This window comes from Rhinatrema bivittatum, chromosome 2, assembly GCF_901001135.1.
Source record: "Rhinatrema bivittatum chromosome 2, aRhiBiv1.1, whole genome shotgun sequence".
Classification (NCBI taxonomy): domain Eukaryota; kingdom Metazoa; phylum Chordata; class Amphibia; order Gymnophiona; family Rhinatrematidae; genus Rhinatrema; species Rhinatrema bivittatum.
This window is the reverse complement of record NC_042616.1, coordinates 817,962,442-817,978,699: the sequence shown is the minus strand read 5'-3', so window position 1 is coordinate 817,978,699 and position 16,258 is coordinate 817,962,442. Positions and strand designations below refer to the sequence as shown.

At 45.0% G+C, this 16,258-nt stretch overlaps 1 protein-coding gene across 2 annotated transcripts in view; it reads left to right on the top strand.

The window, feature by feature from the left end:
• Window positions 1–16,258, top strand: part of LOC115085822 (casein kinase II subunit alpha-like) — a 134,933-nt gene that overhangs the window by 80,720 nt on the left and 37,955 nt on the right. For both annotated transcript variants that reach the window (XM_029592290.1, XM_029592289.1), the window contains exon 8: window positions 8,572–8,673. In XM_029592290.1, the coding sequence (XP_029448150.1) occupies window positions 8,572–8,673 (102 nt within the window). The remainder of the gene's footprint in view (window positions 1–8,571; window positions 8,674–16,258) is intronic.

Sequence of the window (16,258 nt, the reverse complement as noted above, 5' to 3'; positions counted from 1 at the left end):
CCTCATTTCCGCATGGAAACCCTGCGAGCGGTCATCACAGCGGTTCGCCCCGGGGAGTTTCTCGGTTCACTCGATCTTGCAGAGGCGTACTTCCATATTCCAATCCACCGTGACTACCTGAAGTATCTCCGCTTCCATGTTCTCAACCAGGACTTCCAGTTTCAAGCGCTTCCTTTCGGTCTCACGACCGCGCCTCGTACCTTCACCAAGGTCATGATGGTGGTCGCGGCGGCTCTTCGCCGGGAAGGAATCCTTGTTTATCCCTACCTGGACGACTGGCTCATCAGGGCCAAGTCGGCGGCTTCCTGTCAACAGGCGGTGGATCGCATATTATCTCTTCTCGCTTCCCTCGAGTGGATAGTGAACTTCTCCAAGAGCAACCTTCAGCCCTCCCAGGAGTTAGAGTTCCTGGGAGCCCACTTCGACACCCGAGTAGGCAAGGTCTTCTTACCGCTTGCGCGCACTCTCAAGCTGATCGAGCAAATCCAGAACCTGATTGCGCTACCGTCCCCGACGGCCTGGGACTACCTGCAGGTTTTGGGATCCATGGCTTCCACCATCGACCTCGTCCCCTGAGCCTTTGCTCATATGCGTCCATAACAGAAAGCTTTGCTATCCCGTTGGCAGCCGGTGTCGGAACAATTTCACATGGTCCTTCCGTTCATGGACTCTACAGTTGACGACTTGCAGTGGTGGCTGTCACTCCCTCATCACCTCCAGGGGATGCGTCTCCAAGCACCACAGTGCTTGGAGACGCATCCCCTGGAGGATGTAACCTCGGATGCCAGTCTATCGGGCTGGGGTGCGGTTTGGTCTCTCCCAGTCCACCCAGGGAAACCTGGTCGCAGACCTCAGTCTCGCTGGCACATCAATCGGTTGGAGACCCTGGCGGTGCACCTGGTCCTTCAGGAGTTCCTCCCCCTGCTCCGCGGCAAGGCGATAAGTGTCCTGTCCGACAACTCTACCATGGTGGCTTACATCAATCGCCAAGGGGGCATTCGCAGTCCCCTCGTGGCCCTGGAAGCCAGCCATCTCTTCACATGGGCGGAATGGCATCTGCAGTGCCTGGCGGTCTCCCACATTGCGGGCAAGGAAAATGTTCAAGCCGATTTCCTCAGCCGCTAATGGCTTGATCCGGGGGAGTGGAAACTCTCAGATACAGCCATGGCTCTGATAGTGGACAGGTGGGGTCCCCCCCACCTAGACCTCATGGCGACCCTGCGCAACTCCAAGGCAAATCGGTTCTTCAGCTGCTGGAGGGAGCACGGCTCAGGGGGCGTGGATGCTCTGGTTCTTCCTTGGCCAGCGGACGTCCTTCTGTATGTATTCCCCCGTGGCCTCTGGTGGGAAAAGTTCTCAGAAGAATCGAACTCCACCGGGGACCCATGGTTCTGGTAGCACCCGAGTGGCCGCGAAGACCATGGCTCGCAGATCTCATCAACCTGGCGACGGACGGACCTCTCCGACTCTGTCATCTTCCTAGTCTACTTCAATAGGGGCCTGTATTTTTCGACCAGGCCGATCACTTCTGTCTAGCGGCCTGGCTTTTGAACGGCGACACCTGAGGCGTAAGGGCTATAAGGAGGAGGTCATCTCCACCTTGCTACAGGCCCGGAATCAGTCAACTTCCTTGGTCTACGTGCGTATCTGGAAGGGTTTTGAGTCTGTTTGTGCGGAATCGGGTATCCCAGCGTGCTCCGTCCCGGTCTCTGTGGTTCTTTCTTTTCTTCAGGAGGGTCTCTCCAAGGGCCTCTCCTTCAGTTCTCTGCGCGTACAAGTCTCCGCGCTCGGCTCTCTCCTGGGTCGAGTGGAAGGTCATTCCCTAGCGGGCCATCCAGACGTGATTCGGTTTCTGAGGGGCGTTAAACATCTCTGCCCCCCTTCTCGGGCCACGTGCCCGTCGTGGAGTCTTAATTTGGTCCTTTGGGCTCTCTGCAAAGCTCCGTTCGAACCTCTCTGACACGCTACGCTAAAAGACCTTACGCTGAAGACTGTCTTTCTGATCTCTATCTCCTCCGCTCGGCGGATCTCCGAGATTCAAGCGTTGTCCTGTCAGGAGCCCTTCTTGCGTTTTTCCGATTCAGGGGTTTCTCTCAAGATGATCCCTTCTTTCTTGCCAAAAGTTGTTTCCACCTTCCACGTCAACCATCGGTAGAACTCCCTGCGTTTTCCCCAGAGGAGATTGCAGGTACGACTGGGGGCGATCTCCGTAAGCTGGATGTCAAACGGGTCCTGCTTCGCTATCTCCAGGTTACCAATGCCTTTTGGGTCTCGGACCATCTCTTTGTCCTCTGGAGTGGTCCCAACCGGGGTAAGCCGGCTTCTAAGACCACTATTGCGTGGTGGTTGAAAGAAGCGATCTCCTCGTCCTATCTTTGCCAAGGTCGACCGGTCCCCGAGGGCCTGAAGACTCATTCACTGCGCGCTCAAGCTACTTCTTGGGGGGAGAGTCAATCCGTTTCTCCACAGGAGATTTGCAGGGCCGCCACCTGGACGTCCCTGCATACTTTTGCTCGACACTACCGTCTGGATGTGCAAGCTCCGGTCTTCGGTTCTTTTGGGCGGCAAGTGCTTCGAGCAGGACTGTCTCGGTCCCACCCGGTTTAGGGAAGCTTTGGTACATCCCACAGTCTGGACTGATCTGGGTACGTACAGGGAAAGGAAAATTAGTTCTTACCTGTTAATTTTCGTTCCTTTAGTACCACGGATCAGAACAGACGCTCTTCCCTATCTGTCTTTCTGTCCTCTCGAAGCTTGTTTCTTGCAGATTCGCAGACCTCAATACTTCTTTTTTGTGCAAGAATACTGAGCGATTACACCGGAAGCCTTGGTTGTTTTTGATTACCAAGTATATGCAGGAGCTGTAAGTCATACCATGTTTCTTACATTGTTCTACAGTTGCTCATTGAGCTTTATGGTTACTTGCTTGATCCTATTCTGGTTTTGTTGTTTTCTGCTTTGACAATGGTTATACTGAAGGGTTACAGGATAGGCTCTGTCCTCATATGGGATATCCTTTCAGTTTTAGTCTGTCTCCACCTGCTGGAAAGGAGGCTCAACCCACAGTCTGGACTGATCCGTGGTACTACAGGAAAGAAAATTAACAGGCAAGAACTAATTTTCCTATTTTTTCAGTTGAGCCCTTACGCATGGCAAAGCTTAATGCCAGTTCTGGGGCTGGCGTTAAATTTTCCATGTTAAAAAGTGTGCGTCAGGCGCACGGCGATTATATGCATCGGGGGTAATAGCCAATAGCCTCATCTACATGGCATTTACATGTGATGAGCGCTATTAGCTATACACTTCTTTAGAGGCACGTTTCGACGCGCTAAGTCCATTACTGCATCAGGAGTTATTCTAACGCGTCCGAAACACAACATCCAACCGCGCATCAAGCTCTGCGCTAGGCTGAGCGCGCTATATTGCATCAGCCCCCGAATAGGAACCACACTCTGTCCTGCTCCATTCCCTCCCCTCCCAAAACAGCGTACAAGGAGCAGGAGGAGAGGGATGAGACTTGATTGAGCCCCACCTGTTCTGTCCTCTTACTGTCACTGCTGGCCAGGATCAGCTATAGTGACTGGGGAAGAGAGGTGAAGCATGTGAGTGGGAATCGGGGACTTCCGAGGAGAGAATGGGAGGGGGATTATAATATTGGGGGCAAAGACAGATTGGGGTGTACGAGGGGAAGCGAAGCAGGGATGGTGTTGCTGAGAGGGGGATGATTGCCAGGGGAGGGTGTATAAGATGGGTGGGGGGGGGGCAGTGTTTGTATGCGTGTGAGAGAAGGGATGTGTGTGCCAGGTTAGAGAGGATGCAGACACCTTCCTCACATTGCTTCCCCTCTTCCTCCCTGCCCCATTCCTGCTTCTCCCTTCTCTACAGGCCCTGGAACTTGCCCCCAATCCCTGATTCAAGATCTCCCCTCATCTCCTTCTCTCCTATTCCTCCCTCACTCCCAGAGCCTCCCTCCCTCTTCCTCCCTGTCCCATTCCTGCTTCTCCCTTCTCTACAGGCCCTGGAACCTGCCCCCAATCCCTGATTCAAGATCTCCCCTCATCTCCTTCTCTCCTATTCCTCCCTCCCTCTTCCTCCCTGTCCCATTCCTGCTTCTCCCTTCTCTACAGGCCCTGAAGCCTGCCCCCCAATCCCTGATTCAAGATCTCCCCTCATCTCCTTCTCTCCTATTCCTTCCTCACTCCCAGAGCCTCCCTCCCTCTTCCTCCCTGTCCCATTCCTGCTTCTCCCTTCTCTACAGGCCCTGGAACTCATCCCCAATCCCTGATTCAAGATCTCCCCTCATCTCCTTCTCTCCTATTCCTTCCTCAGTCCCAGAGCCTCCCTCCCTCTTCCTCCCTGCCCCATTCCTGCTTCTCCCTTCTCTACAGGCCCTGGAGCCTGCCCCCCCAATCCCTGATTCAAGATCTCCCCTCATCTCCTTCTCTCCTATTCCTTCCTCACTCCCAGAGCCTCCCTCCCTCTGCCTCCTCTGTCCCATTCCTGCTTCTCCCTTCTCTACAGGCCCTGGAACCTGCCCCCCAATCCCTGATTCAAGATCTCCCCTCATCTCCTTCTCTCCTATTCCTTCCTCACTCCCAGAGCCTCCCTCCCTCTGCCTCCTCTGTCCCATTCCTGCTTCTCCCTTCTCTACAGGCCCTGGAACCTGCCCCCAATCCCTGATTCAAGATCTCCCCTCATCTCCTTCTCTCCTATTCCTCCCTCACTCCCAGAACCTCCCTCCCTCTGCCTCCTCTGTCCCTTTCCTCTCCATCTCCTTTTCTTCCTAACCACAGTCCTCTTTCCTCACTTTCCTTCTTCCTCCTCATTCTCCTCTTCTAAATGTCCAGCCTCCCTCTCCTCCCCCCACCCCTGGTCCTCCTATCCTCTCCTTCTCCTCCCTCTGCTGACGCTTAAGGTCTCTTTTCCTTATCCAATAGAAACAGAGATTATACAGACCCAAGCAAAGCTGGAAGATGCTTTGATGCTGATACTAGATAAAACCTGAGGTTTGAATATTTCCTCCCCGATCTCCAGCTAAATTTTATCCGGGGAACTTGTTGCTTGCACAGAGTTTACCCAGGTAAAAAGAAGGGGTGCTAGGGTCATTTCCAGGGCACACTTTCACTTTTTAGAGCAGCGCTGATATTTAGTACTGCCAGGACCCAGTTGGTCAGGTAAGTCTAATTGGACAGGTAATGCCTGTCCTAACATTATATATATACAGGCAACACCCCCCCCTCCCCTAGCAGCACTCTCCTACAAAATGTACGATATACAGCCACTTATTTGAATTATACCCTCCACTTAAAGAAGTGTTATACAAAGTTATAATGCTTTTATTAATCCCTAAATATACGTTGCACATTCTTCAGTGCCACCCCCCTTAGTAAAAACCACCCTACAAAACTCACTCACACCAATCACACTTCAGTTGGCAATATGCAGACTGCACCACACTCATCCCCAAAAACACTGCAGCTAAACCTTAAACAATAATACTTTGCATAAATGTATTATCACAGCCAATCGAGGCTTCATCAGGGGGATATTGCAGGCGTTGCTTACAGTCATGAATTCACATAAAGTGCGTATCTCCTTCCTCCACTGAATCCTGGCACACAAATTCCATTTCTACTTTATGCTTGCTTTTCATGTAACAATCAGATTTGCTTCTTTATTTATAATCCCAGTGATAACCGCTGTAACAAGCCGTGCGTTGGAAAATGTTGTAAAATCACGTCGGCAAATTCCAGTCACTTCCTTTCAACACATTGGAGGTTATTGATTATAACGTGGATTATCTCTAGAAATCATAATCAGTGCTGCCTCATTATTGATATTAAACATATTGTATCTTTATCTGACGTATATATATATATATATATATATATAGTGAAACTGGAATGTGGCTTGCAAAAGTATCGACCCCCTAAAATGTCAGCAGATTTGTCTGGATTACAAATGACACTTGCACAGATTGATCTAGACAGTATGTTTATTGCAAACCAGTATGCTCTTAAAGTATATTTTCAATGTCACAATTAATTATTTCTCTGCATTTTTTGTAAGATAAAATTAAAAACTGAAAAATGCTGCTTGCATAAGTATTGAACTCCTGTGCTGTGGAAGCTCTAAGTTCACACAGATGACAGATATTGCCCTAACATTTTGCTTACAGTTGGCCTCTACCTGTGAATCATTAAAACAGGTCAGCTTTTCTGGATAAAAGATCCCCTAATTCCAGTACCATTGGTCAGACTGTGACTCTGAAGGAAAGCTGTGAGAATGAAGACCAAAGAGCATTCTAAGGAAATTAAAGATAAAAATTTATCGACATGCACAAGATAGGAAAAGGCTACAAACTGATATCCCAGTGAGCACTGTTGGATCAATTGTGAGGAAATGGAAGCTGCATCCTACCACCCAGATACTGCCTAGACAAGGCCAGCCCTCAAAACTCAACACCAGAGCAAGAAGGAGACTTGTAAATGAAGCCACAGAGAGGTCAACAATCACTTTGAAGGAGCTTCAGACTTCAGTGGCTAATACTAGAGTGGAGGTGCATCAGTCAATCAAACTCAGCATCACAGCAAGGAGACTTGTGAGGGAAGCCACAGAGAGGCCAACAATCACTTTGAAGGAGCTTCAGACTTCAGTGGCTGAGGCTGGAGTGGAGGTGCATCAGTCAATCAAACTCAGCGTCAGAGCAAGGAGACTTGTGAGGGAAGCCACAGAGAGGTCAACAATCACTTTGAAGGAGCTTCAGACTTCAGTGGCTAATACTGGAGTGGAGGTGCATCAGTCATTCAAACTCAGCGTCAGAGCAAGGAGACTTGTGAGGGAAGCCACAGAGAGGCCAACAATCACTTTGAAGGAGCTTCAGACATCAGTGGCTGAGGCTGGAGTGGAGGTGCATCAGTCAATCAAACTCAGCATCACAGCAAGGAGACTTGTGAGGGAAGCCACAGAGAGGCCAACAATCACTTTGAAGGAGCTTCAGACTTCAGTGGCTGAGACTGGAGTGGAGGTGCAGCAGTCAATCAAACTCAGCGTCAGAGCAAGGAGACTTGTGAGGGAAGTCACAGAGAGGCCAACAATCACTTTGAAGGAGCTTCAGACATCAGTGGCTGAGGCTGGAGTGGAGGTGCATCAGTCAATCAAACTCAGCGTCAGAGCAAGGAGACTTGTGAGGGAAGTCACAGAGAGGCCAACAATCACTTTGAAGGAGCTTCAGACTTTAGTGGCTGACACTGGAGTGGAGGTGCATCAGTCAACCATATCAAGAGCTCTGCATACAACTGGCCTGCATGGGAGGGTGGCTAGAAAGAAGCCATTACTGAAGAAAAACGTCTGGAGTGTTCCGGAAGGCATCAGAGTGACCCAGCTCAAATGTGGGATAAGGTTTTGTGGTCAGATGAAACAAAAAATGGAGATTTCTGGCCATGTGAGTGGCACAAGCCTAACACTGCCCATTCTTCAGCAAACCCCATGCCAGCAGTAAAGTATAGGGCTGGCAGCATGACTGGGTATCTTGTTAAAACTGAAGGATGGATGGATGGTGCAAGATACAGGGAGAGACTGCAAGAGAACCTGCTTTAGTCTGCTAAAAACTAAACTATGGGGGAAGTTCATCTTTCAGCAGGACAATGATCCCCAAGCACAAGGACAAAGCAGCACAGGAGTGGCTGAACAGAAAGGTGAATGTTCTGCAACGGCCACGTCAGAGTCCAGATCTCATTCCAATCGGAAATCTGTGGCACTGTTTGAAAATTGCAATCCAGAAGCATCATCCAACCAACCTGAACAGCCTGGAGCAAATCTGCCAGGAAGAATGGGCAGAAATCACTCCCAGACAGTGTCCCAAGCTGTAGAAACTTACCCCAAGGGACTTAAAGCTGTTATTGCAGCAAAAGGTGGTCACACCAAGCGCTAGCCTGAAGGGGCTGAATACTTATGCAAGCGGCATGTTTCAGGTTTTTATTTTATCTTACAAAAATGCAGAGAAACAGTGAATTGTGACTTTGACAATTATAGGACATAGTGGTTTGCATGCAATAAACACACTGTCTGGAACAATCTGTCTAAGGGTCACTTGTAATGCACAGAAATCTGTTGACTTTTTAGGGGTCAAATAGTTTAGTTTTGCAAACCACTGTGTATAATACATGTATGTCTTAAAGTAAGAAGTATTCAGCAGAACACCCAGGATTATCCGGATAAGTTTCTCACTCACTGGCTTTCTCAATATGGACTTCTTTACTTTGATAATATAATATAACAGATGGATGTGTTTCCTAGTTTGCTTCCGAATGGTTTAATACTTTCTGCAGAATCTACCCTGAGCTGCTGCAATGAACCTCCCTGTGCTCTGACCTTTGCTGGGGGTGGACTGGGAGGGCCAGTAGCTCCAAATGTATGTAAAGGTGCCAAAACCCTAAATCAATCGCTACCCCCAGGGCCTACGACCTCCTCTGCCTGACAGGGAGTGTGAGCCCCTGCACGGGCTGTGTGTGACTCTCGTTACTGATGTAAGCTGTGTCTCACATTAGTACTTGGAACTTGTCTTTGCAGATGTATGACTACAGTTTAGACATGTGGAGTTTAGGCTGCATGCTTGCCAGTATGATCTTCAGAAAGGAGCCATTCTTCCACGGGCATGATAACTATGACCAGGTAAGAGCTGCTGGGGATTCCTCCCTTCTGTGTTCCCTGCTTCTCCCCCTCCTGTTTGCACCCAGAATGACTGGAAAAACACGGGGTTAACAGGAGCTTCCTTCCTTCCTTCCTTCTACCTATAGTAACAAGTCATGCTACGCAGGTTCCAATAACATCAATACATCACACACAAAAATAAACACATCCCAGATTAAATAAACACTGTAAACCAGTTATGTAAAAGCCTCTTGAAATAATAATTGTTTATAAAAGATTTAAAATCGGTCCTATTTTTAATCTCCACAAAGAACCTCTAATAAGTGGCAATTACTAAAGTGCAGAGCTCTTCTCGAAGTATACCAGTTGAACAAATTGGACAAATATCTAGATGCATCACATTGCAATGACTTATAAAGTAAAGTCAGTAGCTTAAATCATATTCATTATTCCATGGGCAGCCAATGCAGTTGGATCGGTAATGGAGTAATAGGCTCCCTAATCGATGTCCCTATAACCAATCATGCTGCCAAACTCTGTAACATCTGTAATGCAACGTTTAGGAAAGTCAACATATAGGGAATTCCAGTAATTTACAGATGTTAAAACAAATGCTTGAATAATAGTAGAGAAATCCAATTAATCAGGCAGTGATTTTAAATGCCTTAGCTGTTCAATTTAAAATAGCCTGAGGACACAATGGGTTTCAGCTGATGCTTATTCTTTAGACTAGAATCCAAATTAAATCCCAAATTTCAAACATTTTCTGAAAAACGTACTGCTATCCTATTAATGTTGTTGACACCAAATCATCTGGTCTCGATTTCCTGCCAATCCTGAATCTTGGCTGGAGTCAAAATCAAGGGATTATTCATCATCCATTCTTGTATATTTGCCACACAAACAGATCCAAGAAATCAAGGAATGAACATCATTAAAAACAAGGAAAACTAACTGCATATCATGGGGTAGATATTCAAAGCCTCCTCAGCGCTACTCAGCCAGATAAGCAGAACTTAAGTAGCAGTTGCTAAGTATGCGCCTGAGTTCAGCAGCCACACACACACAAAGTAGGCAGATCGGGGGCGGAGTAAGTTAGCCGTATAACTTACCGGTATTCGGACTTAGCTGGATAAGTTTAGACCCATAGAGTAGGTCTAATTTTAGCCGGGTAGATTTTTCTGGTGAAGTGCGCACTCATATTCAGTGGCTTTGTCGTGCCACTGAATATGCATCGTAACTTAGCCGGATTATTTCTAACTGGCTAAGTTACTTACACGGCCAGCTTTGAATATTTACCCCCACCTGCATAAATTTTAAAATAAACCTTTAAAGGCTCTATAATAGCACTTAGCAGGTACAGTAAATATTAAAAAGAATAGCAGACAGTGTAGACTCCTGAGAAACCCCTATCTTCGGGGAATACCAGTCAGAAGCCACGGAGTCGGCTCTAAACCTGTTGTTTCCTGGCCAATAGAAATGACTCAAACCATGGACAACACCGCCAATTCTAATTCCACTTGATTGATAATCTCAGGTGATTTACCAAATCAAATGCTGAGGTAAAATCTAAAAATATGACAATTACTGCACCTCCAGCATCAATATTTCTCTGTAAGTAATCATTTACTGAGACCAGTAAAGTTTCCGTACTGTGATTTGAACAGGAGCCACTCTGATTATCATGCAAAACATTATACTCCTGCAGATAATCTTTCAATTGTGCAAAGCTACCTTTTCTAATAACTTACCTAAAAGATATCAGATTTGAAATTGGTTGATAACTAACAAGGTTATCAGCTGGCAGTTGGCCCTTTGTCCTAATCAGTCCATGAGCGAGAGATTAACCACTTTTGATGCTACCTCTATAAATGAATCCCCTGAGGCAGATAGCACCCCCATCAACAGGGCTCTAACACAAAATGCAAAGTTTTCAGTTTATTTAAATAGTTTGCAATTTCAGACCTCCAGACATATTCATACAGGCATTAAAGCTGTCGCCCCTAAATCTGTTATTTTAGGAGCTTGCTGCAACACATATCTCATAGAGCAGAGTGTGCAAAGAGGGGGAGAGTGTATTAGCTGATATGCAAAGATTGGGCAGAGAGAGCCTCATTGAGCCAAGTATGCAAAGAGAAAGAGTGAGAGCCTCATAGAGTTATTTATTTATTTAAACACTTTTATATACCGAAGTTCGTATGGACATCATATCGGTTTACATAAAATGAAAGGGAGGAAGAGGAAGAGAAATCGGAAGAAAAAAAGTTACATTATAACAAATAACTGTTGGGTTTGCAGAGAGAGAGAAAGAGAGCGTGTTTGCCTCATGGAGCCAAGATATAGAGAGGGGAAGAGTCTCACATAGCTAGATATGCAGAGGGTTAGAGAGATTGTTCCTCATGAAGCCAGGTATGCAGAAAGAGAAAGAGCTCCTCATGGAGCCAAGTATGCAGAAAGAGAAAGAGCTCCTCATGGAGCCAGGTATGCAGAGAGAGAGAGCTCCTCATGGAGCCAGGTATGCAGAGAGAGAGAGCTCCTCATGGAGCCAAGTATGCAGAAAGAGAGAGAGAGAACACTCTTATGGAGCCAGATATGTACTGAGAGAGAGAGAGCGCTTCATGGAGCCAAGTATGCAGAAAGAGAGGGAGACAGAGCACTCATTATGGAGCCAGGTATGCATAGAGAGAGAGCTTCTCATGAAGCCAGGCATGCAGAGAGACAGCAAGTGAGAAAACACTCATGGAGCCAGGTATGCACAGAGAAAGAGCACTCCTCATGGAGACAAGTATGCAGAGAGTGAGAGTGCGCACTCATGGATTCAGATATGCAGAGAGAGAGTGTGCAACTCATGGAGTCAGATATACAGAGGCAGAGAGAGAGAGCAATGCTCATGAAGCCAATATGCAGAAGGAGTGAGAGGGAGGTCCATAGAAGGCCAAACGACTGTCAGCTTGGTGAAATGATGAGATAAAAGAAGCTATAATAACTAAAAGAACATCTTCAAAAAGTGTAAAGAGGATCCAAATGAAAATAGGAAAAGCATAAGCATTGACAAGTTTGATGTAAAACATTGATAAAGCAGGCAAAAAGAAAATTTGGACAGAAGATGGCCATAGAGAGAAAACTCATAATAAAAACCTTTTCAATACATCCAAAGCAGGGAAGTATCTGATGGAAATGGTTGGACCATTAGAGGATCGAGGGGTTAATAAGGAAGACAAAGCCATAGCCAAAAAGACTAAATTAATTATCTACTTTGGTGTTTACTGAGGAGGATTTTGAGAGATCCATGCAAGAAACAATATTTAATGGTGATGATTCGGAGGAACTAAAACAAATCACGGTGAACCTGGAAGATGTAATAGGGCAAACTGACAAACTAGAAAGTGGCAAATCACCTGAACCAGCTGGTATATACCTTATTAAAATTTACTATTGTATCTGAAGATTGAATGGTGGCCAATGTAATACCAATCTTTAAAAAGGGCTCCAGGGGAGATCCGAGAAAATATAGACTGGTGAACCTGATGTCAGTGCCTGGAAAAATCATAGAAACTATTCTAAAGATTAAAATTACTAAACATATAAAAAAGGCATGAGTTAATGAGATAGAGCTAACATGGATTCACATAAGGGAAATCTTGCCTCTCCAATCTGCTACATTTTTTGAGTAGGTTAATAAATGTGGAAAAAGGTGAGCCAGTGAATATAATGTATCTGGATTTTCTAAAGGTGTTTAACAAAGTCCCTTAGGAGAGATTTCTGAGAAAATTCAAAAGCCTTGCAATAGGAAGCAATGTCCTATTGTGGATTGCAAACTGGTTAAAAGATAGGAAACAAGGTAGGCCTGAATGGTCAGTTTCTTCAGTGGATGAAAGCAAATAGTGGAATGCCTTGGGGATCTGTTCTGTGACTGGTGCTTTTTAATATATTTATAAATGATCTAGGAAAGGGAATTAATGACTGAGGTGATCAAATTTCAGATGACATAAAATTATTCCAAGTTGTTAAATCACAATTGGATTGTGAGAAATTGCAAAAGACTTGATGGCGATGGGGAAGACCACCAAGGCGCTCCGGTTCTTCAGGCACAGAAGAGAGCACAGAGGAGAAGAGTAGATGTTCTGGTTCTATCCTGGCCTCGAGGGATTCTTTTTTATGTGTATCCTCCGTGGCCCCTTGTGGAGAAACTGATATAGTGAATAGAAAATCATCCTGGAGAAGTGATTCTGGTGACTCCAGAGTGACCAAGGGGCCCGTGGTTCACGGACCTGGTCAACCTGGCGGTGGATGGTCCATTCCGGCTTGTACGTTTACTGGGGCTATTGCGGCAAGGTCCAATATTTTCAGATGGAGAGGATCGCTTCTATCTTGCGGCTTGGCTTTTGAGAGGAAGCTTTTGAGAGAAAAAGGATATCCAGAGAATGTCATTTCCACCTTGTTTCAGACTAGAACGACTTCTACTTCATCGTCATATGTAAGAGTTTGGAAGATCCTTGACTCCTGGTGCACGGGTCAAGGAATAGTCTTGACGCAGGCCTTGATAGCCTACATCTTGACTTTTTTGCAGAAAGGTTTGGTTAAAAGCTTGGCTTTTAATTCTCTTAAAGTTCGGGTTGTGGCCTTGGGCTCTTTATGGGCAAGGTGCATGGAGTGGCCTTGGTGGCACACCCGGATGTGGTTTGCTGAAGCATCTGCGCCCTCCTGTGCGGAGAGTATGGCCCTCATGGAATGTGAGGGTTGTGTGTAGCTCCTTTTGAAACTTTGAGGAGAGCAACAGTAAAGGATCTCACGTTGAAGGTGTTGTTTCTGGTAGCTATTTGTTCCGCCCAGAGGATCTCTGAACTGCAAGTGTTATCGTGCAGGGAACCTTTTCTGAAGATTTTGGATTCCAGAATATCGTTGAGGACGGTGCCCTCTTTTCTCCCGAAGGTGGTATCCGCTTTCCATTTGAATCAAACTGTGGAGCTCCCAGCCTTTCCAGATTTGGATGCGGCAACCCTTATGCTAGGGAGTTAAGCCGGTTGGATGTGAAGAGGGCTTTATTGCATTACCTCAAGGTCACTAATTCTTTCAGGGTGTCTGACTCTGTCTGGAATTTGTTGCCAGGGGATGTGGTTAGTGCAGTTAGTGAAGCTGGGTTCAAAAAAGGTTTGGATAAGTTCTTGGAGGAGAAGTCCATTAACTGCTATTAATCAAGTTGACTTAGGGAATAGCCACTGCTATTACTGTGTACTGGCATTAGTAGCATGGGATCTATTTAATGTTTGGGTACTTGCAGGGTACTTGTAGTCTGGATTGACCACTGTTGGAAACAGGATGCTGGGCTTGATGGACCCTCTGTTTGACCCAGTATGGCATGTTCTTATAATAAAAAAAGGAATTTAAACAGCTCCCCTATGAGGAAAGGCTAAAGAGGTTAGGGCTCTGCAGCTTAGAGAACAGATAGTTGACAGATCTGTAAAATCATTAGTTGTACAGACCAGGAAAATGCAAATAGGTTTTTCACACTTTCAAAAAATAAAAAGACTAGGGGACGCTTTATCCTGCAAATCTGGTTCTTATAATGTGAATAATTTAGAGACACTTCCGAGTTTTTTTGCTCAAATTTATCTTCAGAACAACAGAATGCTCTATAGACTCGAGCTAAACCCTTCTGTCTAGTTCTAAAGCTGGCAGACCAACGTAGAGAAATTATTTGTGATCGGACTGCGTTTGTAGATGAATGTCTGTACCAGTTACATAATGAACCCTACCCCTTGTTTGCAAGACCTTACATTGACATCAGGTTTTCTGACAAAAAAAAAAAAGAATTCCAATTTTTGAATAAAAAATGGCCACATCTTCCTGTTTTTTTATCACAATTTAGATGTCCACCAGACTGCCCTTTCATCTCATTTAATGACTCTGTTAGAGCCATTGTCACAATATGTTGTTACTTTTGTGCATCCTATAGTGCCAACTATTCCTTCTTATTTCTGTGATTCGATTCATGTTTTGTAATTTTTCTCAGTGCAGTGTGATTTTTCTGGTTTAATTTTGGCAATCCTGGATATTACAGCATTATATACACCTGTTCTGCAGGATGATGTAATTTTGATTCTAAAGGAAATATTGGATGATCGCCCTCAATCTGTATAGATTCCTACTGAATTCATTTTGTCTTTAGCCAATCTAGCTTTAAAAAAAATTTTTTTTTTCTCTTTGAGCAACAATTGTAACAGGGACTGCCACATAGGTGCAACTTTCGCTCCATCTGTTGCCAGTCGTCTTCTGGCTAATTTTGAAGCAACTTGGTTAACATTGTCTCCTTTCATCTCACGTACAGTTTTTTGGCAGCGGTATATCGATAACGTCATCCTTGTATAGAATGGATTCCAGTCATCTTTAAAGGAATTTCACATATGGTTAAATCTGCAGATTCAATTTTCGTTACAATGTGATCGTACAGCAGTGTCCTTCAGTATTCAGGAAGCTGACTGATCGAAATACGGGTTTACACTACAGTGGTTTTCATCCAACACTCTTGCAAGATAATCTACCTTTCTGACAATTCCTATGCTGTCGATGGCTATGTACGTCAACTCATGAATTCATACAAGCTAAGATCTCTTCCTACCATTTTTTCAACATGAGCTCTCTATATCAGTAATTCATTGCACATATATATTTGCCTTCTTCTCGGATCTTTCTGTATTGCAATCTGATTTTTACAAGAATTCTCCTGATATGGCCTGTGTTCTCAGATATTTGAAAAAACTCTGGAAGATTCTGTCCTTGCACCCTTGTTTCAAGTCATCGTTGTGTTTTGCATATACTAGGAGTCTGAATTTAAGAGATTGGCTAGTTCCTTCAATGCGATCATTGGTGGATGCTTCTCCTGCTTATGATTTTTCAGTGGGGGGGACATTCTGCTTGTGGCCACTGTATTTTTTGCCCTATGATGCTATAGTTAAATTCTTTTTCAGCATCCTGTCACTTTAAAAAAAAGTTTCTGTTAGAATATTGGACCACTTGTGAAACATCTTATGTGGTTTACATACTGATATGCCCATTTATGTTAAATTTGATTTTTTTTTTACATTTTTGATTTATCACATTTTAATCCACTTGCTATGAAATGTACAGTTCAGAGAGAAATTATTTGACAACGTAATATAATGTTGATTACATTCATGATGCTGTACTCGTAATAAAATAAAAGTAATACAGGAGAGCCCACAGTAATAGAGCATTATTTATCTTCTGGAATAAGTTGTCTCATACCTCATTCAAATTGACACCAATAAAAGTCCCAAAGCATTGGTAGCAGGGCTGTAATTATCGTGTTGATGTACTCATTCCAGTATATTTATGAAGAAGCTCTTAGCCTTGCAACAGTGTGCATACTTCAGGTGCCTTCAAAAGTGGCTAGCTCCAGATCTCACAGTGTTTTGGTTTAATGGCTTGGAATCGATATTTATTTATTTAACAGTTTTATATACCGAAGTTCTAGTAACAAAGTTACTAATCAGTTCGGTTTACATTATAACAATAAAATTGACAGTATATAGAATAATGTCTTACAGAGAACAGGGAAGATTGAACTTGGAAATAAATATTGTCC